This window comes from Ctenocephalides felis, unplaced genomic scaffold (assembly GCF_003426905.1).
Source record: "Ctenocephalides felis isolate EL2017-DRISC unplaced genomic scaffold, ASM342690v1 CF-g0.4_SCAFFOLD_00845, whole genome shotgun sequence".
In the NCBI taxonomy this organism is placed as follows: domain Eukaryota; kingdom Metazoa; phylum Arthropoda; class Insecta; order Siphonaptera; family Pulicidae; genus Ctenocephalides; species Ctenocephalides felis.
Genome location: NW_020536999.1, coordinates 38962536 through 38990396, shown reverse-complemented (window position 1 = coordinate 38990396; position 27861 = coordinate 38962536). Strand labels below are relative to the sequence as shown.

Below are 27861 nucleotides of genomic sequence, written 5' to 3'. Positions count from 1 at the left end.
CAAAAAGTATAGCTATAACGGATTATAAAACTTGGCGGGTTTTATTTCCCCGGGGCATAAGAGAATCGCTCCTCAGAGACTACCAGCTGAAAATTCAGGAGATTTTACGCACAAACGCAGCAGAAACAGGAAAACCATTAAAAAAGACATTTGAAAAATGCTGTAGAAGATAAATATATGCCGTTGTATCTAAATTATTCTTCAAAACGTTAGATTTTTTGTTAGTTTAGTATATTTCACCAATTAATATCAAAAATAAAAAAGAGTAAAGTTCACGCGATTGAAGTAAAACTTATTTGCTACAGTACAAGATGCCATTTAAGTAAAAATAAATACATCAATTTTGAATAATGTTTATCAGTATTATAGTATCATTCGTGATGCACATATTTACCATTATACACATTTATATAATTATTTTTCTTTTTTGCTGGCGATATAAATAATCTCATTCTTTGAACAGCTGTAATATCTGTTTTGCCTAAAAAATATTTTCCATTTTAATGACTTCAAAGATTAATAGAAACTACGAATAATATAGAAATATTTTCGAATCAATAAACTTACGTTTAGTACAAATGTTTAAGTTGTTTTATTATTTTCAAGAAACAGTGTAAAATATTCTTCTGATTCAGGCATTTTTCATTAAATCAAGAATTGTAATAAGATGTAATTTTAAAATGTTTATCTATCTATGTCGATCTTCTTGTTAATATCGGTACGCCTATAACGTTGACATATGCGACGACTAATCACAATCGACAATCAGAATCGTGCATTTGTACGGATTTACACTGTAGTCGCTCGTGAAGAAGTTTTACTTCAAAAGTTAATTATCAATCAATCATCATGTAATTATATTTACTATTTAGTATATATGCATAGATACTGCATACAATGTCACAATGTATATATTCCGCAAATGCTTGCTGCATTTGCGGAACTAATCTGATCTTAACGTCTCTACGCATCCGTATTATGCGTGTGCGTGCGGTAATTTGCACAAATTTTGATGATAATTGTGCCGGCTATTCGATTGTGTTCGTTACTGGGAAAATTGGGAGATAGTGTTGGACCTAGTGAGCATAAATAATACAGTAATAGGTATATCGAACAAATTTAATCTGGTAATATTATTTAATTCATCTAATTGTATGTATCATTTTGACAATGAATAATCACTTAAAATCGTATATAACTCTAATATCTACTATAGAAAGCCGCAGAACAGTAATTTTAATTTCCGATCTAAGTACTTAATTCTAAACAAATACTCACTTAAAGTTCCGGTAGGTATATAAACGTTCCCGGATGGAGTTCGTACCAAGCACGAAGGTTCAAAATCACCACCTTGGCCGTCGCCTAATGCCGATGCGATCTGTTGGGGCTGAAGCGCGGTCGCGACGCGTCCGTTCAGGTGCTGGTGCAGCGCGGCCGGCTGGTGATATTGGGCCTGATGACGACTCATTGTCGGGTTGCGAGGTGGCACGTCCGGCGGCCTTGGCACACCGTCCAGCAGACAACCTGGGTAAAGGAAAATAATAAATATATTAGAACAACTCGAAGACCATAGTAGTATTGTAGTCTATAATATGCTGAGATAGATTAAAATATCAATAAGAAATAATGGGTTTTTAGAGAAAGATTGAAGGTTTTCTGTAATAAATATTAACACAATTTAGCCCATATAAAAATAATAGAAAACTGTTAAATTTAATTGATGTATAATAATTATTTATTATGTATATTTGATGTCTGCAGATCCTCAAAGAAAAAGTCTATATTACATCATTGCATTTATGAAAAGCACATATATAGATTTTTTAAATAATATATTGCAAAGGGCACATAATAAAGGATTTAAGCAAAACGCCAGCAAGTATTAAAACCCGTTGCCATTGCTGAAACCAACAACTTCTCTCGAATACCGGCAGATGCGAGTGCGATTTATTCAACCTTTGGAATTAGTGCGGGATGTTCGTATTGATTTTATATTTCACTTCGCGCATTTGCTCTTGTAAGTGTACTGAATGGAGCGGGTTACATAACTGTGAGAAAACTTTAATTTTGATAAATCTCAAATTCAAAAAAAGCCGCAGCATCTGTATGGCTGGACCCAAATTACCAACACTCTCAACATTATACTGCTCATCATCAATCGCAAAATCAAGAAATTTCATCCCTTAATGAAACATTGCAGTTTACAAAATGTTATGTTGATTTAAAACATATTTTACTTCCTTATTACATACATTTTTAGTAACCTATCTCACAACAACAGCATTGTTCTATTCTATTTCCATTACCAACAATGTTCCTTTCTATGTCTATGACTACTTCTTTCGTTACTTTTGGTTTCACTTTGACGAAAACGGTTCAAACTAATTCAATAATCAAATATATTACTTATGTCACTCAGAAGGGCTAACCCTAATGCTATTTGCAAAGTAAATTTATAAATTGCAGTCATTCTTGATATAACAACGTACTTTTCCATGCACGGTGCATTCGACGTGCCACGCCGCGTGTCTCCGACTATCTATTATAGACACGAGATGAGTTGATACATCAAATAATTGAGACACAAATAAATAGGGGACTGTTTCAGAACAAATATTGTATTTAGAAGATGTATAACTGAAATATATTAATTTAATAAATATATCTTAAAGTTTTCCTGACATCAAAAGCAAATATATTTAGTAATGTTGTACATTTATTGAATAAAATGGTAAGTAACTTTATAGGCCTTACAAATTCAATAGATATAAAAATAAAGCCGATTTAAAATGTTCAAATTGAATATTGATCAAATACTTTCACATGAAAACATAAATAAAACCATCAAATATGTTTCCAATTGATAATAGCCCATTTTGGGCTTTGCGGTGTGTTAAATGGCAATGAAAAATCTCTCGCACTATTTTTTTAGGAATCGAGTTGGAGTTTAACTCAGCTCGCGCACTTCTAGAGCAGCACTACCAATATTTTATACTAAATTTATAATATTAGACAATTTATTTATATGAAAACGTTGACTAATATCATCAGTATTGAATGTAAAATGTTTTATTGTAATATCTGTAATGTAAACATAGCAATTGTACCTATGCGAATTCTTCATGAAAATATATCTGTAGTGACTTATGCCATTGACGAACTTTGAACATAATTTCGTTAACTGAATAATTAAATTACGACCACAAAATATGAATAACAAATGAAAAAATTATTTATTTTTTCACGGAACATTTACATTTTCATTCATTTTTTGGGTGAACTTTTCGTACATTCATGGTATTTCAAGTTCATTCCCGTTATTGATCAAACTGTCCCTTGGGTCCCTGAACCGCGGCAACAAAACGAAGCAAAATCCAAGAGAATTCTCATTGTGTTAGCCGGCCAAAAAAATAGATGAAATTAACTATCTGATCTAATCTAGAGCAACTATTGATTGTTGAATGTGGCGCGTGTGCTGTATTCGATTTTTCTCAGTTGACAAAATCTGTTTTTCTGTATTCATAGCTAGACTTATCGTTAAGGAGGGTATTTGCAGTCATAAACCTTGTGTGTGCACGTGCCGATGCACATGCACGCGGCACGTGCGACACTTTTTGACACTGATACCCTCTAGAAAAATGGAATGTACCCTAAACCATGATGAGAGAGAATGGAGACTTGTCCGTCGCATTCGTAGAATAATTAAGATATTAACAATGCTTATAATGAGGGCACGCTTGAAAAACTCTCAAGTAGGTATAGTATAGAGAACTAATACTTCAAACTTTCAGTTTGTAATTAATTTTTAAATAATCTTCTAAAAACTAACAAAGCATGAGTAAAGTTAACTTACAGCATTTGGCACAATATTTAATTCGAAACAAATACCAAATACTAGAGCTTCTGTAATACAGAACAATTTAATTTGCTAAATCCTTATATAATATCCATTCAAATGTTACCCCACCACTGCCCGCATCTTGATGCCTCTCAAACGATTGTTCCTTGTGCAGAAAGGAGCAAGAATGTAAAGAATAGAACAGAATGCAAATAACCTAAAAGAATGACGAGAAACCGACATGAGCAAAAGGAAAATTTAGAGAAGCGAACTGCAAAAAATCGAAGAGAAAAACCAAATGCCACGGAAAATCCTGTCGACGCTGCATCATCTTATTCCGCAATTGCAGTGGCTCCCAAAGACGGGAGAAAAATATTGTAAATGACATACTTTGATGCATAGTAGAGTACCTAATTATATATTAAATTTACCTAAGAAGTATAATTGTTGTGTTTACAAACAATATATATCTGTTATACGTGTAAAAATATTAATCAAATATCAATTATACAACTGTTTGAAGAAGAAGCAGTGTTTTAAAATAGATTGAACTAATGATGTTTGCACATGCAAAATAACGCCCCCTTTGCCATGTGTTCCAATCCCAAATTTGCAAATAAAAAAATATCGGTCTGTAAAAAGAATCTGCGGGTACAGAGGTTTGTCTGCCGTTGCACCCCCAAGGGACTCTCCCCAAAATCTTTCGCACTCGTCTCCGTAGAGAATAAAAATTCTTCGGTGTTCCTTACGATCGACATTTCCACCCTCCTGCTCGAGGCGCGAATCTTCTTTCATCCAGCTCAAGATGCGATGAGGGCAGAGCGCGCATTTTAAATTTGATTTGCACTTGTGCAACGCATAGCAGAAGCCTTCCCACGCGTATGTGAAGGAGGAAAATCGCATGTGTGGAAAAAAGGACTTATCGGAAGGAAGTATCGAAATAAGATTTGTCTTATAGGGTCATGAAGCTGGTGAAGTATAAGAATTACTTTATTGTTCGAAAGTGCCCTATTATAAATTGATATTTGTTTAGCAAAACTTAAAATCTTTGACAAAAATTGCATTTTTTTCATATAGATTTGTTGTAACGAACAACAAAATTTTATCTCCCAATTTTAATCGATGTTCTTAGCAATATAGAAATACTCTCAAAATTGTGCAGATAATCGCATCTTAATACAAGATTTATGTAAATCTTTTTATATAGTGTGATGATCAAGAATTTGCGATTTTAAATCTATTTTTTGTGCTCTACAATGGTGACCTACGATGCTATTGACAACATGGATAAAATCATATCAGCATTTCCAGACTAGTTCATGGAATTACTTCTGCAGTCATTATTGTAAATTCAAGAAACATATAGTTATATGTTCAGTTTATTAATTTTATTTCGTTTTGTATACGAGCAGAGCAAAATCCAAAAATACTGTAAAAATAATTAATTTAAGTAATAAACCATACGTCCTTGTTTGACCGGGACAGTTCCGGATTTCCACCTTGAGTCCCGATTTTCGCAATTTATCGATAATAAAAGTACGCCGAAAAATTTACGAAAATTATGAAAACAAACTTCTCGACTACCTGGCAAATGTGTTTAACAATAAGTAAATTATGAAGAAAATAAACAGAATTTTATACAAAACTTAAAAGCAAGAAAAACGTTAAAATCGAAAAATATAAGATATAAAGGAACATAAACAAATCCTACTAAACATGAGTAATTAAAATTAAAAAAAACGAAATATTTGAAAAAAAAATCTTTATTGCCAATTGTCACCATTTCTCCTATGTCTAACTTTTTTTACCATTCTTCTATATATTAGCTAGTCTAATAATTATCTATCCTACTAAACATGAGTAATTAAAATTAAAAAAAAACTAATTATTTGAAAAAAATCTTTATTGCCATTTTTTTACCATTTCTCCTATGTATAACTTTTTTTACCATTTTCCTATGAGGGGTTATATTAGCTAGTCTGATTATTATCTATTCTGTAATCATAAATATAATTTATTATTAATATATTATTGAATGATTGCAACTATGCCCACAAAGAGCCATTTTCCCTTGGAATTATATTGTTATCTATAACCCCCAGTGGTAATTTGACATCAATGCTGCTTCAAGTCGGGCTTTGGCGTTAGCGAGAATCCAACCAGCAAACCCGGGACCAGCTGGCTAGCCCACCCCAGTTTCCTTAAATATAGTATGTTATTATATAACATATTCATTCAAGTCATTTAGCAAAGAAAATAAACCCCATCCCGGATTTGCATAACTACAAGTTGCTAGCCGCTCAAACGATTGTTCCTTGTGCAGAAAGGAGCAAGAATGTAAAGAATAGAACAGAATGCAAATAACCTAAAAGAATGACGAGAAACCGACATGAGCAAAAGGAAAATTTAGAGAAGCGAACTGCAAAAAATCGAAGAGAAAAACCAAATGCCACGGAAAATCCTGTCGAACCAGCAAACCCGGGACCAGCTGGCTAGCCCACCCCAGTTTCCTTAATTATAGTATGTTATTTTCTAACATATTGAAGTCAATTAGCAAAGAAAATAAACACTCTCCCCATCCCGGATTTGCATAACTACAAGTTGCTAGCCCAGTACAAATATGTAAAATTGATGATATCTTCGTTATATTCTAGAAGACATTTTTTAAAAACAGGACCCAATTCGGACTAAAACAACAAATAAAATGCATTTTCTCCCCTACGTCACTGGTTCGTAGCCTCTGTTGCAGTTGATTTTGATTCGTAGCGACTGCGATTGTCGTATTCTCCGGCATCGTTCCAGATCTCTCCGGGTGCAAACACCCGATAGCTCGACATCCCGTCTTATCCTGGCAGAGTGTACGTACCCACCGGAAAGAGCACTCCGCGGCCCATTCCGGGTGAGTGGATTATTAGTGATATTTCCGAGCTCGCATTTCTATAATTGAATCTGACGTTGCACGTGCCCTCTCGGCGCGATGAAATGGGTAGATGCAGGATACCTTCGAGAGTTTTTATAGTTTAACCTAGCATGAGAGAACCCTTTCGGATTTGATGACCCAGAAATAAAAGACCCACAGTTATAATGTGACCCATATTCGGTAAACGAAACTGTACGACGTTGAAATGCCTTTATTTTAAAATATGAAAGCCAGCGATTTATATTTAAAATTATTTGGAAAATTCTTCGTGCTTATATTCAAATATTAATAGTTGCGTACAAATATTTTATTAACTTCCCGTAGGGTAAGTTATTGTAATGGGTCGAAAATCGAAATTGAAAATTTTCATATTTCTCGACTTTTTGAAGGTTTCTGAACATTTTGGCATACCTCAGAAAAAATGGATATGTGTGTATGTGTGTGTGTATGTATGTATGGGTACAAATTTCCAGTCATGTTTTCGGGCGCACGGATCAACCGATTTGAATAGTTCAGAAAACATACGATTTCTATTGATAGGGAAAAGAACTGATTAGTTTTTGGCAAAGACAGGACCAGTCGTTTCGGGGTACGGAGCAAAGAGTGCATAAAATAGAAATCGACTTTTCGAGAGAACGGAGTATCCGATCTGAATGATATAAAAAACATTCAATTAGTAATGATTGGGAGAAGTGTTTTTCGCAGAAGCAGGTTCTGCCATTTTGAAGATACGGAGTTAAATGTGCAAAAAATGGCAGTTTTTAAGAGAACTAAGCGTCCGATTTAAATGATTCAAAAAACTTTCTGCTTGTCTTAACAAAATAATTGATTTTGGAAAAAAAAAATTTTTGTTTCAACTTTTTTTTTCATTTTTTTTTTTTTGTATATCGAAAATAATTCACATTTTATTTTTAATTCTGACTATAGTTCTAATATACTTTAAACAAATAATTTCAACTTTGCAATTCAGTTTATACGAGTATAATTCTTAAAAATATTAGACAATGTTACAATATTTATAATAATCTATTTGAAAACATTCAGTATTCCTCGAACATTTCGTTACGGTACGGGAAGTTCCAGCAGTTTGCCTTAAGGCACGATGCCACCCACCCCACTAGTTTTTCATTACAATTATTATTTAATTTTTTTAATAATTTATAATAATAGAATTATTTATTCTGCGGGAATTAAAGTAAGTACGCATTTGCATTCACATACAAGTATTTAATTTTGATTTCATCGTTATTACGAAGAGAAAAATATATGAAAATATGCAAATTAATAAAATTCAAAACTCGAAAAACACTCAAACTACATCATTTTTTTAATTTTTCATAAAAATCTATACTTCATGTATATCAGCTACAATTGTATACAATTTAATATGATCACGTATGAAGGATAACTATCCTATGATAGCACTCTCTGTTATTATAGCATTAAATTTTTACGTAAAGTTATAATGATTTATTACAACTTCTTTTTTTGCAATCTACATAACTAACTTCAACAATTAACTTTACTGTACCACGTATAATATACGTATGAGATGACAAAAAATATAGCCTAATAATCATCGACAAAATACCTAAGAATTCCAGCTTCTTTCCACCGAAAGGAAGCAATTTTTCTTTTCAATAAAATAATTCAATATTCGAAGAAATTGGAGGGACTGAATTGCGTATGAAAAACATTACTTGAACACATGTTTGTCCATAAAATTTTATAACGTTGGGAAATTCTTGAGTAAACAAGGAGAGTTGCGTATAAACGAAAACTGTTTTTCGTATGTCGTTAGAAAAAGATTTTGTATTTATTGATATTAACAAAACACATAAAAAACTTACATCTTTCTTTTAAATTGTGAAAATTAATTATTCGCCCTTCTTTGCTGAAGAGACATGCTAAAATCCAAATTATAGAAGTATTTTATGATTCTACAAGCAATGAGTATCCAAATTGGATATAATTTTTTTTTTTAGTTTTTTTATGTAATTTTGATTGCTGTTTATCAATAATAAAAACAAAAAAAAATTTTTTTGGTCGTATTTCTTCTTTGTTTACTTCTGATAAATAAACAAAGTACATACTACAACAGCTGCACGCGAAAAAGAAATCTCATGCCATTTTAAATTTTGTACGCACACAATAATATAAGTATCTTCTTGATTTACATGCTAAAAAGATATCTGTATTCAAATAAATGCACCTAAATCATTATTACAAACATAAACACGTGCGCATTATGTATCGCTTATATTATCACTCGCTTTTTTCAATAGCAAACTTCAGAAAGTTGTCAAATTTTTGTCTATTATTATGAAAGTTTCTCAAATAAACGATAATGTGTGAAATAGATTATCACTTCATCATACTTCTCAACTTTATCGACAAATGGGTTAATAAATTTCCGTAGGATTATGTCTGGTAAACATTCAACTTCTCAGCGATGGAATATTGCTCTAGAAACGTAGCAACTTTTGAGTAAAATTCATCGATATTTACATACAGACTATAATTTCTCTCTAGCGACATAATTAAAATACAGGATGCAATTGGGGAATATCAAATGAAATATTTTATGGTAATTAAGGGAGTAGTCTGACTAACAATTTGTAACGACTTGTAAGATCAAATATTTTTATATACAATTGGAAATTCGTATAATAAGCTAATAATTTACGTATGATATGTAAGGTAAATAAAATATCAAAATAATTCTTAATTTAGATAAATGACATATTGTTATTTTTAACAAAATTTAGAACACTTGATTAGACAAAATTCGATTTTGCCAAATAGAACATATGTGAACATATGCTCGTATAACTTTATAATGAATATGAATTAAGACCTCAATGCACATGAACAATTAATAACTACCAAACTAACAATTTAAATGTTGCTATGGAAGCATTGAATGGATTTGTTTGCCCGATTTAGTTACAATGGATGTTTTTGTATCACTTCCATTCCACCACTGGATGCTTAAGCTTCAAAGTTTGAATTTAGTTTTGCAGTATTTGAGTTTACGATTATTTAGCCGAGTTTGTGATTGTGTTTATATTTCGGAACGACCGGAGGAAAAGTAAACAACTCACACACGACGACGTCAACGGCTTAGGTAAATGTCCCAGTCAATAACTAATGCATGTCGGAACAACCAATCAGACACAGTTCAGAAGTTTAGAGAAACATAACCATATAAAACAAAAAACTAGGATTAATAAGCCATACAATAATGAGTAGTAAACTACTGCCCTAGGGCAGGTGTATGAGCAGAGTTAAACTCCAACTCGATTAAAGGAAGGATAGTGTGAGCGATTTTTCATTGCCATTTCACACTGCAATTTCTGAAGTAGGCTGTTTTCAATTAAAAACACATTTTTTATCTATATTCTGAAGCAAAAATGGATATCGCTGCTGCACGATGTCAGGTTTCCAAAGCGGGGGCTTAAACTCGCGTCCCTGTCCAGAATTTAGTTTATTTGGAAAATGATAGAAATCAACTGAGTTTAACGAATATCCATCTGTTCGATTTCGCAAAATTCGATAGTTTGGTCTGAATTACCATCGCGTACACAGAAATACTAAAATCTAGAGGAAATTCCGAAGTGGTTTCATAAATCTATGATACATAGCTATAATCCTAGGAGAACTTAGCTTGCTCTCAACGCCAGGGGATCAATACGATGCCAATAAATAGCCCAATGCCAAGTTATTATGTCTGTGTAATTATTGAATTATTGCTTTGCTGCATGCCAACTACACCAACACGTCACGATATACATTGGTCGGCAAATAGGATTACTAAAATAGAAATTCATTATCGGTAATACTGTAACTAGTTCTTGATAGGTATTATTGTTTCGACGGTAGAATAGAAAATTAATGTTACCATATCTATATGGCGTATGTGAATGCAGTGTATTGCATACAATTGTAAAAATTTAGATAACCGCTCGCTCTTGTTAATCATTTCGTGATCTTTTATATGGAAATTATAGCCGGATGAGACAGCAGGTGCTGAGCTGGTTTTATTACAATTTAATCATTACAAATTGGAGACAATTGCATTAATGAAGCAATTATTTATTTGACATTGCATTTTCTTACTAAATGTCGTTTTAAGTAAGCAAGTTAAATCAAATTAAAATACATTATATATGTTATATCAGAATAAAATTATGTATCATTATATGTATATGCAAATATACACACATATTTGAACACATTTTGATTTAATGTAGCATAATATTTTAAATTTAAGCTTATAAAGCCTCTGAACAATTTTTGTTCAAAAATTCAATTCAAATGTTCTTTTATGTTTATACCCTACCCAAAAATATCTAGAAGCATTTTAAAACAAAATCTCTTCCAACAAAATATTTAGTTATCAATTCGAAGGATCCACTTCAAATACAGATAGGTACAACGGGAATTAAAAATAAAAAACAAATTAATTGAAGCCTAATTTCAGCCATAATACTGCTTGGTTATAAATCAGAGATGATATTTAAGAACAAAAAAAGATTTAAAATAAAAATTAATAAATACAACACCTGCATTCTGTAACTCAAAATATGAATGTGACAATTTCTTTTAGAAGATGATTAAACTCTCATATAAATATTTAAAATTAGATGGTATAAGTGTTTCGAGCTTTAATCTTGATGTCAAACAGTAGTGATATCCGTTTTGACTTGAAAATATAGACAATGTTTCCAAGTGAAAACAAGGTTTAGGGCATTGCTCAGCCAAGAACACTTGTTCTGATTGTTGGTAAAAAAAGGTTTAATAAATACCTGAACTATAGAGACCTTTATTGACTCAACACAGTAAAAGCAAGCATGCTTCACAAGAATAGCTCTTCTATAATTCGACTTAGATCGAATTTTCTATTGCAAGTAATTTTAAGAACTGAACTCGAATCGTAACGGCGAAATAAACCAACAATTATCAAATCAATGTATCTGTCACGATTATCAAACAAAATTCAGCAAATGTATGTAATCAGCTATGAAATCATTTCATCTGCCTTATAGAGCTATAACATTTGTAGGCACATTATGTTTATGATCCGATGAGGTCCGTGTCGATACGGTTCCCTGAATATTCGGATCAGATCGGTTTGGAACGGTTCAACTGTTCAACTGTGATGCAATGCGAGCTATTCAACAATGGCTATTGTGCGGTTCAAATATTCATGCTGCAGCTAATTGGTTGTATAGCTCTGTCGAGGAACGATATAGACTCGGGACTGGCTTGGTAGACCGCCACGATTTCAAATTGGATGGACTGAATGTATTAAATTATTATCTGAACAATGGTAAAAGATTATAGAAGTATGCAAAATTCTAAACTAGGCGAAACAATCATCTACACCTAATGCTTTTGTTAATCACTGCACATTCAAAGGTATAAATCGAATAAAGTTTGAACATTACGTATGAAATTATTAGGCCAATTCTGCCGTAGAATAGAACAATGTTATGCCAAAGCTATGTCATAAAACTATAAACTGTCAAAATGCTATGTGGTTGCTGTGCAGTTAGGAGTTTTAGAAATAAAACGTAACCTTAAACGCACAAACGTCAAAAAAAGAATCTTATCATAAGTGCACCTTTCTGATGTGCCATAATAATATATGAAGGAGATATGCAAGAAGACTATGTGCAAAACACCTGATCGCACAGCAAATACAAAGCACTTTAACAGTTTTTAGTACCATTTTATATGAATAACGCGCCGTAACAGTGCCTTGCCAAAACATTGGTCTATTTTACGGCAGAATTGGCTAATAAAGTTCGGCTGGAGATCGATTGATTGAAATTTCTTTAGTAAAACAATATTATAACACAACATAAATTCTAATAATATATACCATGTATTTGAATTTAATATGAGACCATAAACTCGTATATATACCGTGAGTCATAAATAAGTCCTTCATTCCAATTGTCTCAGTATATGGACATGACCTATCTCACTGGTAATGATCTATCAATATATAATGTCAAACCGAACTTGAGGGCTTGCAGGTTAATTACTGGCATTAAGATCAATTAAACGCTGAAGTAGTCCTTAAAAGGAATGTTAATTGGGTTAGATAGAGTATTAGCGGTTGACTTTACGATTGAGATAAATAACTAGTGAAATTTTAATTATATAACATTATAAAATAAAATAATTTTAATATATAACAAACGCAAAAGTTGTATCATTTTATTACTTAAAAACCATTATCCGATCTTCATTTCGCGAATGCCTTAAAACAATAAGCTGTACAAAAATCCATTACTGCAGTGTTTACTCATTACACAAAAAGTGAACGGAAAAAACCACGCACGAAGACGAAACGTAGGGGAATAAACATCTTAGCCGCATTAATCGCAACTTTTTCGCTCAAAAATTCAACCGGCCTTCGGGCACATTAGCACGTAGCGGACTCAAACCATAGAGGGGCGACTCCGCTCTCTTATATTCAACAAAGTTAAATAAACCGTTTAAAGCACCTCATTTTGCTACGCTGTAAAATTCCGTGTCCCTCTTCCACTCACGGCCTCCGGAGTCCGTCTAAGAGCTCATTAGGATTTTTCTCGCACGCCCCGCGCTTCTGGCGCACTTTTTTTAATGAGCGCAATAATTTTCCGTTTTAATTTCGCGCCGGCAACGAGCGCGAATATCAAGGTGTTTTTAACACCTGCTCACTTGCTTTGCAGGAGCAATCTCTGCATTTGAAACGTCTGTTGCCGTGTCGTATGCAGCGGGATCAAAAGGTGTTTATACATGTTTCATAATTTGTTTTGTGAGAGATACAAACAAAGCATTAATAACTTTATGATAGAATCATAATTAGAAAGAAAATTTTATAAAATACTTAGAAAGATCAAGAGAGAATGGTAAATCATTTTGATAAAGCCAATGAATTTTGGGCATATGCTTTAAAATTGTAAGTTATTGTGGAAAAGTTAAATCAGTTTATTTTTCATTCTCAAATAATGTTAGGCCTTAATAAATGTTACTAAAATCTCAATGAATTTAAAATATCTATCTCAACCAGCAAACTAGGAAAATCCTAATTCATTTAGTACCGACTAGAAAAATCATAAATTACGTGATAAATTTCAAAAACTACAAATAGCAAAATAGCAAAATCTCTAATTATGAGATGAATTTATTAAACTACAGATTTCCATTGATCATGTGATAATAATTTCCAGCATGTGCAATAAAGAGTTGCCAATTTATAATCTATTCACACAAATTCCATCTACCTTATATATGTGTATGTTTGTAATCGTGAAGTAGTTAAAGTAATAACATTTGAAAAAAAAAAGCAAAAATCGTCACTTCAATCTAAGTCTAAAAAGTTTGCCTTATGTAATCCGCGTGTGTGCGCACATCAAGCGCGAGTTCAGTTTGCGCGCGGTGAGATGCTTTACTTTATGACAGGCTTTAATTAAGCTCGCAAAGCTCAACTTTAAAGCTGCCGCGAACGCAAACTTTGTTTCACAACGGGAACAGTTACCGAAGCTTTCCGAGTCGACACGATTTTGAAATGCAACAGTAAATCATGGAAATATAAAAACTCGATAAATGAAACATTGGAAAAATGCCTTACTTTATAATACAAGAATATTTCACACATATGTCAGTATCATTCCAGTGAATAACATGAAATGAGTTACCAAATTCTCCAGAATGTCTCTCAAAAATACCATTCAGAATTTATGTCCTCATTGTTTTAATAAACTCTTCCTGTTAACAATGAATCAAGGATATCCAGCGTCTGCCGTCAGTTAACGGCATTCCAGCCTGGTGCATGTTTGCAGTTAGTTAGTTACCTGCCGCCATTAGGCATAGGACGCAGCATAATATTGTTCGCATTTAGCACCAGCGTTGCTGTGTGTCGCTGTTCCTCTCGCATACCTCTTTCGCGGTCATAAATTAAGTCTCGTAATTGACTCAGCGCTCCTACTGGCCCATCCCACTTCTGAACAGGGATGTAAGAAGTCTTACAACACCCTGGGAGATTCCCATTCAATTCGGGTAAGACTTTGCACGAAGATATTACGATACAACTTTACTAACTTCTGCTGCAATAATTTCGATTACTAAAATAAGGATTTGTGTTCATTCTATTGAATTATTGAAAAAAAAGTTACTGACTAAAGATTGATAAATTTTGTATTATTTTAGATTTGTATTTAAAATTCCTACAACACTCTGGCATATTTCTATCGAGTTACGTATGAATATTGCACGAAAACCCATATTAATGATTTTTTACTTATTTTCTGTGGTTAAAAACAATTTTATATTGATTTTAGTGCGTATAAGTCTAAAAATACTATTAAATTCGATATCGGCATTACATAAAAATACATATTAATCAATTTCATTTATATATATATATATATATATATATATATATATATATATAAACTAACTATTAATAATTTTTTTACCAAAATAATTATTTTATATGCTTAAGTTATAAATGTAATTGTATCAGTACTATTATTATATATTAATCAAAATGGCTATAATATATGAACTAACAAAATTGTTAATAATGATAAAAATACCAATGAAAAATTAACACCATTTTATAGACATTATTGTTTAATTTTTATATATTTCATATCCAAATGTGAACTTTGAAAGAAAAAATTTAATTTAGAATTAACATGTAAATTAAATAAATCAAGCGACCCTGGTTAGTAGCGATACCCTACTACCAGCATTGCACGTCGACTAAAGGCGTCATCTAACTGTCGCAATACATTATGCAGCGCACTTGCACGATTTCAATTAAATCGGTGTTTTATTCGGGTGTTATTTGCTTCGTGCTAGATGCCATCTCCACTAGGCGAATGTGCTTCAAAATTAATTGTAATCCATTATTATATTCTCACGATTACTATCTATTTTTAGAACATTGATCTCGAAAAAAATAAGTAGTAAATATGAATGATGCATACACTTCTAATTAACGCTCACTTTTCTCGCACATTTTGCTAGAAAATAGTCCTCGTTGCAGGTTATGAAATTATTTACTGAGTATACAACCTTTTACACGCCATGCCGCTAAATTAATTGCTTCATTAAAATAACACAGAGCGTATACAGTCCGCCCATCGCGAATTTTGGCCCCCAAACCTTCTGTCGTGAATCACCCTTTTAAAATAAACTTTGTATCGTAACACGACGAAATAACTGGATGCTCGCAATGTGTAAGATACCTCGTTGGAATTTTACAAGCTCAAAATGAATGCAATAAGCACACGTGGGTATAATTAGATGTCATAACTTACGATAAAATTTGTGGAATCATTATTAAAATTAATAAAAAAATATTTAAAGCTGTAATTTAATGGGCCGATTCTGCACCAACAGACCAATGTTATGACAAGGCTATGTTTTGAAGGACTTTCCAAAGGATTTACTAAATTTTGACAAAAGCCAAGGTTGTCAACCCAACCTATAAACCACACAAATGTCAAAAAAACGATCTTAGACAACAGGGTCTTTCTGACCCAGCTTCATAACATGCAAGTGACGTTGCAGTTTATGTGTAAAACGCCTGAATGCACAGCAAATACATGTCATTTTGTCAGTTTTTAGTAAGATTCAGTTGCATTATGTATGCAAGTTCGAGCGTAACATGGCCATGCCATAACATTGGTCTGTTGTTACGAGATTCCAAATTTATAAATATGAAAAAAACCTTTACCTACTTAATATACGCGATTTGTGATAAACTGATTTTGAAATGCTTCTATTGCTTTACATTAGCGCTAATGTTTCAGGCTCAACAATAGCCTTTAAAAAATTCCTCTCAGTCTTTTATCCGTTCAATCAAAATTATTTCATATAGCATTTACTTAAAATCAGTGCGCACAAAGAGCCAAATCGTTGACTTAACAATCAGACATGGCAGTGACTGTGTGTGTATAATAGGAAAAGCGTGCCGCACGGAACGAAATCACATTCAGTCGTAAAACTGTTGTAATTATTTTAATAATCGCTTTGTGCTGGGAACACAGGTCGCACTCCGAACAGGCGGGCGGCAGGCGGTTTCGGCGGAAATCGAGGGCGGGTGTACGCGACGCACAATGCTAATAATAATTGAGAACCTGGTTCTGGATGAAAGTGCACGCCCGTGCGGAAAATCCGGACAAATTACCAATATACTATTCACTACATCATTTTCTTTTACTCAAGAAGACAAAAGAGAACTGAGGGATTCGACTGCTTGATCAATTAGACTTTTTTGTAAGAAGAGGAAGCTTTCATAAAATTAGTGTGCTGACTATGACTAAGATATCCCGACTTATAAAATGTATGTAAGTATAAGTAAAGATAGATCCATCAAATCAATTACAAAATTATTATTATTTGTATTCCAATTAAATATTCTTGGGACATTTCTGGCGTAAAATAGACCAATGTTATGGCAACGCTATGTTACACTGCGTGTTTGCATATAAAATAGTGCTGAAAACTGCCAAAAGCTTTGTGGTTACTATGCAGTCAGACGTTTTAGATATAAAACCTAACCTAGAAAACACACAAACGTCAAAAAAGAATCTTATCATAAGTGCAGCTTTCTGCCATAATAAGACATGCGAGAACTTAGATTGAATGTGTAAAACGCCTGATCGCACAGCAATTACATACCATGTTGACAGTTTCTAGTACCATTTTATAAGAAAAACGCAGCATGACATGGCTTTGCCATATCACTGGTCTATTATAACGCAGAATAGGCCCATCTATCTCGTTCCTCCGTTATGTTGTTATATAATCATCATTCTCACGCACGAGATATAATTCATTCTAAATCGCGCGCGTTCTTATTAAATTTTCGCATGTGGCACTTGAATATTAATCCGAAGACATTTGCGTACCCGTGCCTATTTAATCCCAGCTGAAGAAGAAACTGAACTTCCTTCCGGGTTTTGAGCTTCATGAACATTTTCCGGATCAACGACTAACGAACCTGTTCGGTGAAACATAGTAGAAATCAAAATTGTGAATTAGGGCACGAAATAGACAAATTTTTCAGAAATAATACTCCTTGAATGATAATATCTAATTTTTATACAGACCACAATCCAAACTTTGACAATATATAATTTACCATTACATTCGCCATTAGATTCACTATAATAAAAATTGCAATCAGCGACTGATCTTCCTATCCCACGGGTTTTTCGTTGTCTCTAGAAGAGCTTTTAAGGAAATCCAAGGGCAACTCTTGAATTTTCACAGAAGCTCGCTATAAATGTCGCAAAATATATTTACGTGCATACCTCCTCATACATTTCTTAGAGTCGCTTCGTACAGAAACAGCCCGATGCTCTCGACAGGGAAAAAACACCGCCGGCAATATAACGCATTCGCTTCGCTGATTTAATATCGTTAATCTGTAACTTGGCCAGACTACGAATACAACGGCGACAATTTAGAAATAGAGTTAGTAAGCCTTCAGGGAATAAAAGAAAAAAAATTAAGAATTTTGGAAGCTTAGTAAAAGTCCCGTGTCCGAAAATATAAACTCATACAAAAATGATCAATTATAAATTGAATATAGAATATTGTTTCGAAGGGTAGCTTCTCAAAGTAGCTTGATTAAAAAAAATTGAAAGTTCAACAAAAAGTTTTAATTCTTGAAAACTTGCGTTATTTTTCGATTGTGGTCCAAGAAATATTATTCTTAGTTTTGGTTCCAAAGTTTAAACAAAACAAATAAACATTAACCTCAATAACCGAAAAATTGTCATAATTTCACCAAAGCCCTAGGTTGCACTCAAAAGCTCAGTTTCCAAACAACTGAACAACAACAACAATTTTTTTCATGACAGTTAAGGTGACGTCAATATGACTATAATACTATCCCCCATTTCGGATTGACGTTAATTAACGCCAATTGACCTTAAGGTCTGGAAAAAATCATTATATTTGAATAAAACATCCACCAACCCTGCACTATATACGCCCGCTCTTTTGCGAATTATAAGCGGGAGATTAGTTCCTTTATTGCATCACATCAACGACAGCAAGATATTGCGTGTAATTAACAAAACAAAAACGTTACGTAGAAAAATAAGCAAACAAAAATGAGATATACAAAAAATTGTGCTTGAGATAAAATGTAATAATATTGTAACGTGATGGTGAAAATGATATAATGATAAAGATTACTTTTATAGGCATCTACATTCTCTACATTATATACTGCTGCCTGAAAGTATTTTAACATACATTGGTTACTAATACCAAGTTGTGAAGAAATTGCATATTAACGATCCGATTCCAATAAAGTAAGTCGACGAATTATTTATTTAATTTTATTTAGTACAAAGCGAGTACAGCTAATGAAATTGAATTCCAAAGACTATGACAAAACGATTCGGGGGTATTTAAACCTTTTATGTGAGATAATTGCCAATATTCAACTGGAAATTGTACCTTTATACATTATCAGATGAACTAATCGAGGAGGCACTCAAAAATTCGCGAATAAGATAAATGCAACTTAAAATGAAATTGCAAATTAATTAAATGACCATTTAATACATTTGATTGGACGAATACTCGTCTTAATGTTAGCATGGAAAATTTGTAATACTTTAAAATTAATAGATTTGTGAATTAAATAAATTGTAATATCAGTATGTCTATAGTTCTCTTCTGATTTTGATTTTCTGATATTTTATTTCTGTATGGAAAGTTTTCGATTTACTACAAGCAAAATGCGTTTTACCAGGTATTATCCATATAGAGTATTTGTTGACGGAAAATCAGAAAAAGATGTATTTTTTACCAGGTCGATTGAGAGCTGCGCGATCGAGTGTTGCTTCCTATATTGAACGATTGAAAATGCACTTCAAAATAATTGTTCAATCTTCTCCGGAGTAGAGTTTTCTTAGAAAAATATGGAAGGCAGTAGATATATACAGATACATATATACACACAAATATATATATATATATATATATATATAAACAAAATTAAATCTGAATATTATTATCAAAACACGTAAAATCGAATCCATTTCCTTTATTCATGTAAGTTTTTCTAAGAATCGGTGCAAGTCGTAGAAGAAAAGCGAGCTCAGTAAAAAGGGGGAATAATTAAAGCGTAATGAAATTTCCAAGTTTCTCCAACTTTAATAGACTTTTATTAAAATCCGTCTCGAACGAATTGCAAAACGAACGAATCTTCTTCAACGGCAGCAATGACGACGTCACATAAAAATCGTCGGTTTAAATATTAATGCGTTTCGCTTCATATTAAACGTACTTGAATTCTATCATAAAGCATTTAAATCTTTAATATAATGTAAAAGAGATGAGATCTGGAAGCAATTTGTGGTTTGAGAAGGGAATTTATGAGTTATTTCTTGCAAATTGCAATAAAAACAAATTTAATTTGAATTATAAAAATACCACTGCTTCAAATAAAAATTGCATTTTACTTTGATATTTAAAATTAAGTTAAATTGATAGAATAATTCTTCTCAAAGCAAAGCTCGCCATTTGCAACTTACCACATTATTTTCATATCGTAGTATTTTTTCAATTAGCTCACAAAAAACAGAGTTAAAAATTTAAATTTTAATTTATTGGTATTTATGTAAGTGTCACTTTATCATTTTTTCACAGGAACAAAAAAAGATGTAAATGGATCAAATTCTCTATTGAATATTGATATAATTACAATCATCTAAAAGTGACAGAACTAACTAAAGAACTTGTGAGAAGGCGAAGAGCGTCAGTAATTTTACTACATTTTTATTTAGATTCATATATTCACTACATATTAAAAACGTAAAAGAAAGAACGATTAAAACATTATTTTAGGAATCTCATATAATATTTTATAAATCAGAACATTACTCATCTTCAATATGTTAAAAGAACGATGCAACGATCCTTTACAATAACGGGCTCAATTTAAAAATATCATGAAACTTTCAAAGTTATTTACAAACAGATTCCAATTCTAGTGCGTACTTGTAAAAGAAATAAATTTGTCATCAAACTGCATCTGTTTAAACTTCCTTCAACATAATACGCTAAAGTTTCCTTCTGCAAACAACATAATCTCCTCGAGTGAGTCACTAGTAACTAGTGACCCACTTAGAAAAACAACAAAACAACATTTGCATCTCTGCAAATTTCTCTCAAGTCTCTCGCAAATACTCGTTCCACCGACAGGGGGGATGAACAATTTAAATTAAAGCATAGAACTTTGATAACAGAAGACCAAGAAAAATTGAAGAAATTATCTTAGTTGATTATAAACATACTAATATCTATTGATGTTTTAAGTGATTTTTTACAGATGGATATTTCAATAATTCGTGCTGTTTCTATGTATTCAATTTGTCAAATCACGATATGGTAGCTCTACTGATTTTGAAGACGTTCCAAAAAATCAGTGATTGCATATTTCAAGTAAAATTTAAATTTGTGAAGAATTGCAAAAATTCACACGTTTGCAAGTATCAATGTTGTAATTACTTTTTGAATGCGTTTGACATTCCCCAGCAACAAAACAGATATAAGAAAACACAACATATCGCTGTAGATGATTATTAAAACTGTTTCTAATGCCTGCATTACCGTAATACTATATGTATATGGAACAATACGTTGTGACTGTAAGTAAAGTCTAGTTGGGCATTAGGTATTTCTCAGTCTGACGATTTATACTGCAGCGAGCTTCAAACGGAGCAAATAAATCGTTCTCTGAATACTGTTCATGTCTTCACTAACCAACAATTCGCAGAATTCTACAAACTATATATTAACCTGGCAGCCAGAGACGCACACAAATAAACGTTGAAGATATTAAACATTGGTTCGAGGCAGTGCCTGCTTCATATGTAGGTAAAATCGTTATTTATTGGCCATTTCCCCAAAATGTAGAACCCTACATGTATCATATATGTGATTCATACTGAACCAGTGTGATACACACTGAACCAGTTTGCACTGCAGACGATCTATAATTTTTATTATTTTGATTTTTAGCACTCAGCACGATAAAAGAATGTTAAAAAAACAATACATCAATTATATGGAGAACAAAAAAAAATATTACCTGTAGCTTATTAGAAGTTCCATTCAAGAGTATGTTTTCCAGAGTATGTAAGTGTATTCAGATATTTTTCAGTTTTGGATGAATAATAAATTATTCTATTTGTGACGATTGAGTAAAAGATGATTACTTATCAGTGAAAATTGGTTATAATTGTAACAGATTTGGAAAGTCGAAAGTCGTTAAAAATGTATGTATATGACCTTAAATTCATACTTATTGTTAGTAGTAATAAAACCTAAATTATAAAAAAAAATATCTTTAACATATAATTGATACAAAAATTGATATAAATGTTATACTAGTACACGAAAGATATCAACTTGTGCCAGTTATTGCGTTATAGTATCATTACTAGTTAAATTGAACTTTAACTGGCTCTCATATCAAGCAAAGTGCATTTTTCAAAAGACCAACATATTGAATATTTTACATGATGATTTAATCATTCAAATAGCTTTTGCATCCACTTTGATCATGGAATGCTATTTACTATTAATAACACGAAGGATATTGATCTATTAAAGAAGTCAGTAATGCAATGGGAGTTAACACGGAAACATATTAAAGAAGTTCAGTCACATATAAATATACGTATCCCGACTTTGTGAATAAGTCACAGTATTACAAACATTGTTTCAAAATACAAAATCCATTTCCAGTCATGTGGCGACAACCGGATGCAACCTGCACCGCGAAGCAAAACCGAACTTCTGCTAACTTGTGCGCCCTGGACGACATTTTGCATACAACGCTTCGTTTCCGCAGCAATGCATGCATACATAACCTCCAGCAAACGGAAAAGCTCGGAAGGATAGAACACTTACTGCGATTGCTTCGGAACGAAATCCCGATAACTTTGTCGTCCCCGGGATAAATCCGCTGTTTTAGATGATAGTGCAGCATACAACGTTCTGCCGCCTGTTTTTGACGCTCGCATTGCGTTTTTCCGCAGCAATTCAGACGGCTGACATTTTAAAAAAGTCCGCAGAATACTCGGGAAAACATCAAATTATATCAATTCGTTGTTAAAAATCCGAATTACATTAATTAAACAATCAATTGATAATTAAAATACAAACAAATATAAAATTTATGCTTAAAAATATATTAGTCTATTTTGCACGTCAGGTCATTTATAACTGTGTTAAATATCGAAACATGAAAGTTGCTACATAAAAAAATTTGATACAATACGGTACCACCTATACCCCATCATACCTGGACACCCAATCACCAGATTGGGAGTTGCTAATGCTTCATATGCAAAGGTAGCAGTTTTTTTTTTTAAAGAAAAATAGCAACTTCTATATATCATAATATAAATGTTAAAACTCTCAAAAAAAAATTTTATATGATCTACCCTTTTCAGCCCTTATTTGAAATATCTATGTTAGGTTCTTAGAAAATAGCACACAATTTGTATAGAAGAATGAATATTTATAAATTAAATCTATATAACATTCGCAATTCTTATACGATAACCCCTAATATCATGAATTTCTTTTCGCGTATGTGAATCACCTATACCTAAACCATACCTAAACATTACATTATACGTGGTTATACGCCTTATAACTACTATATCGTACGTTCCTTTACCACCACACCGTATACGCTCAATCCTTACACTTATATCTAAACCGCCTAACATTTATTATCTTACGCCTACAATTTCGCTTACATATTATTTTCACCCTTACCGGGATTCGAACCCCGGTCCGCCGCGTGAGAGGCTACGACCTTAACCACTCGACCACCATAACGCTACAATCAACCGTCTTTTTTCGTGTGTTGTCGCGTCACCTTAGTACTAGTTACTCAATTAATTAGAAAATGCTCAATTAATGAACCAAAGAAACAACAGTAGACCCGATAGAGTAGTGGTTAAGATGCGTGACTGTCACGCAGAGGAACCGGGTTCAATCCCCGGTATAGGCAATAGATAGGTAGAGATAATACATAGGGCGTAAGGTAGAAATATAAAATTAATATTAAATAGGTATGTAGGGAGTCTGATATGTATATATATATATATATATATATATATATATATATATACATATATACATATATATATAAACATATATATATATACATATATATAAACAATAGATAAGTCCTGGATTTTTTCAATGATACCGATGTTGAAATATATACATATATACATATATATATAAACATATATATATATACATATATATAAACAATAGATAAGTCCTGGATTTTTTCAATATATTGATTGTTTCTTTTCCGAACAGTAAATCCAATAATAAAAAACAATTTGTTTTTTGAAGATGTTTAATACGACGTTTCGGAACTAGGTACGTTCCATCATCAGGTTTATTCTGTAATAATTTATATATCCATATCACTAATATTTTTTTGTTAAAAACACTCGATTTTTTTGGAAGATATTTGTAGATGTTACGACTACACAAGACTTAAACACACTGTTTAAGTACACGTACCTAGTTCCGAAACGTCGTATTAAACATCTTCAAAAAACAAATTGTTTTTTATTATTGGATTTACTGTTCGGAAAAGAAACAATCAATATATATAAACATATATATACATATATATATAAATATACATATACATATATATAAACATATATTTAGTTAGTTAGCAAATAATAATCTAGCTGTAATAGATTATTTGTATGGATAGAGAAATTGATGGCATAGGTATCTCACGGTATAATAGATAATAGTTAAATTATCTATGATATATAATAGCATAGTATAATATAATAGTATGATAATGGTAAGATTATCATATCCCAAATTTAGTCTTATATTATAATAAGTTTCATATCATAATAAATAAGCGTAGGTATTAATAAAATTAATATCAAAATCAATTTATGTTATTAGTGGGTATAAATTATGTACTCAATGATTTTCTTATAATTGATTAGGTTTTCACAATATTATTGCCCAAAGTCAAATTGGACCTTTGTGCCCCGCCCTACCATATATTTAACTATAAGTAAAAATTTTTCAAAAATGTTAATCGTTTTTAAGAAAATAATAATATTTGGTACGGGAAGTTCGAGCAATTTGCCATAAGACACGATGCCATGTGCCCCACTAGTTTCGCTCTATTTTTTCACATTGGCGGTAAAAATTTATGCCCTGTTCTCTTTCTTCGGCTTTCCGCTGGCAATATTTCATATATTGCTTTGCATTACTTCGAAGCTGCATAATGGCAGAACTGAATAGATAAAAATATTAATTTGGGTCACGCAGATATTAAAGCAAACGTATTCATACTTCTTCAGAAGAATATATAGAAGAATTACATAGAAGAGAAGTAAAATATTTTACTAATATTTTAAAATAATGTAATTATTATAAAGTTTAACATAGCCGGATAATCCAATCACATTGGCATTCGATTTAGACATTTTTACCAAAAATTTGCTGATGTTCCATAATTGAATAGGCGCAGATATTAAAAAAATAAATTTAGTTCAAATAATAAATTGTGTTTTATTTAAATTACACAATATATGTCTGTAAATAATTTAAACACCATCTAGTTTGATATTATTATTCAAATATTCACCATGTGCCCATTACACGTCTGCAAATACCGCAAATTCGCTCGCATTTAATTACATCGTACAAAGTACATCTACAAAATGCTTCGCCGCCATTGATCCGGATGATTAAATTTCTATCAATCCAGCGTAGTCGTACAAATAATGAAATATATTTCAATGCTCTTCGAACTTTTTTCCTTGTTCTCCTAGAAGACTTCGTTATGGGGGACAGACAAACGACCAGACAGGCGCTCTGTTCGCGGATTACCGACTACGTACGTTGGCAACTATCTCCCCGGCTTTGGTATATTAGTTCGCTGCTAATAACTTATTGATGCAAGTAAAACCACATCTGTCAGATCGTATATCGTTAGTAGGTATCAAAAACCCCTTTTTCTCTCAGAGCTGAGTCTTGCTGTTGAATTGAATTTTCTATATATCAATACGCCTGGTAGTAATATCTTGAAATTAATACGTGGAAGAGCATAGAAGGAATGGCTTGGATTAAGTTTTAAAATCCATGGGATTTACAGGATGTAGTTGCACGTATACCGTTAAACTTTATTTAATAACGCAGATTAAATCTATATTTGAAAAATATATTGAAGTAAAAACTCACTATTGTATAAATAATAATTTTTTTTCTCTTTAGATCAAATAAAACTAATTAGAACAATGTAAATGAATCGTTCATGGAATTGACAAAATAGTGAAACATTAACCTTTGTGATAAGAATTTTAAAACGACTAAATGTTATATATTATCAAATTAAAGAATTATGTGACTCGTGTCAAGCACGAGGATTGAAAAATAAGTCTACAGTATCGATTTGACACGATCAGTAAATCTTGCAGAAAAAAGAGGGTGTATTATCGTTTCCCCGAAGCTGAGAACCGCTCACCCGACAAAACCTATTAACTTTACTAATATCACACTACCCTTGGTGGAATTTAAGTTATATATATATATATATATATATATATATATATATATATATCAGCATATTATTAGATTTTTTCAATTTCAGGTAAGTATTGGAAATAGTGCAAAGTGATAAATATTATACGACATGTAAGTTGACGCATCTGTTGGAATAAATTTATGGTCATTCATTATGCATTGATTATTATTATAATCGATTGACTCGACACGTTTTTGACTAATCATATATTGAACATATTTCTAAACTAATTAAATTATAATTAGATATTTTGAACAAACTGCTCTTCAAACAGAATCGGTTCAACCTTAGAACAAGTTTGTGTTTTTATAATCAGTCAAATCTATGCAATAGTAGAAGATATGATTAGATTTGGATACTTTACTTACAAACCTTGTCTTTCAAAATTAACTTATAAACATGTCAAATATTGTCAAAGAAAATGTTATTATATACACAGTATTAGTTGATGTGTCCTTTAAGATATAATACTATTACAACGAAGAGAGCTTTGTTTTCTTCCAGAATGTGTACCAGTCGGGCTTTATTTTTCTTAATTTTTTTTCAAGATACGTCAAAACCATAACAAATCTGTTATCGTGGACAAGTGAAAATAGTTTGATTTATGTCCCGTTATGGATAAAGTTGTCCCACACATTCCTCGAACGTTGTGCTCAATCGATTTAGCGGCGTGGCATCGGGGTCGATGGTTCGGCTCGTTAATAATATCCCGAGCGTCGAATTGACGTGAAGAGGATCTCCTCTCGGAAATGGCGACTAGCGAAATAGGGATGTTCTATTTGTTAGACTTAGGGCCGGTTGAATAACCAATCTTAGAGAAAATTTCAACTGACAGTAAAATATACGATCCATATGATTTATGCAAGATCGTTGACAGTGCGCTATTTTTTTGTAATACAGAAAATTATTTTTGATATATTGAAATTGTTATTATATTACAAATATACCTATTAATAGCCATAAATAGATTATAAAATGATTTACAAATAACCTTCCGTTACACGCGCGCAGGCTCTCAGTCCGCATAAAAAACAAATTCTGCGTCATTCGCAATACACTGTCTTCAAAAATCGCAAATATCGTTCTTTCATATGATCTAGATTATTAGTAAGACATCAAATATAGATAATTACTATCTCCCGTTTTATTATCTATCCTTATTTGATTATATATTATATAAAAATAAGTCGGGTTTTCCTTCCTGACGATGTAACTCCAGAACACACGAAACGATTACGACGATTTTGCATTCGTTGGAAAGGTCTCGGGCTCCGTGAGGTTTATAGCAGAGAAAATTTAAGAAAAATTTCAATAGAAGAGCGGAAAACACTTTTTTCACATACAGCGTCATCTCTGATACTTAGCATGTACTACAAATCAATATTTTAAGTAGATGGTGCTGGTAGATACATTGTTTGACAGCTACTCATTTCCTTTTCAAATATAAAACAAACAAAAGCTTCATCTTTC

General features: G+C 32.1%; 1 protein-coding gene across 1 annotated transcript in view; it reads right to left on the bottom strand.

Annotated features, from left to right (window-relative positions):
• LOC113372024 (teneurin-m) overlaps window positions 1–27861 on the bottom strand; it is a 361925-nt gene that overhangs the window by 22311 nt on the left and 311753 nt on the right. The window contains exon 2 of the mRNA XM_026612394.1: window positions 1279–1524. Within this exon, the coding sequence (XP_026468179.1) occupies window positions 1279–1524 (246 nt within the window). The remainder of the gene's footprint in view (window positions 1–1278; window positions 1525–27861) is intronic.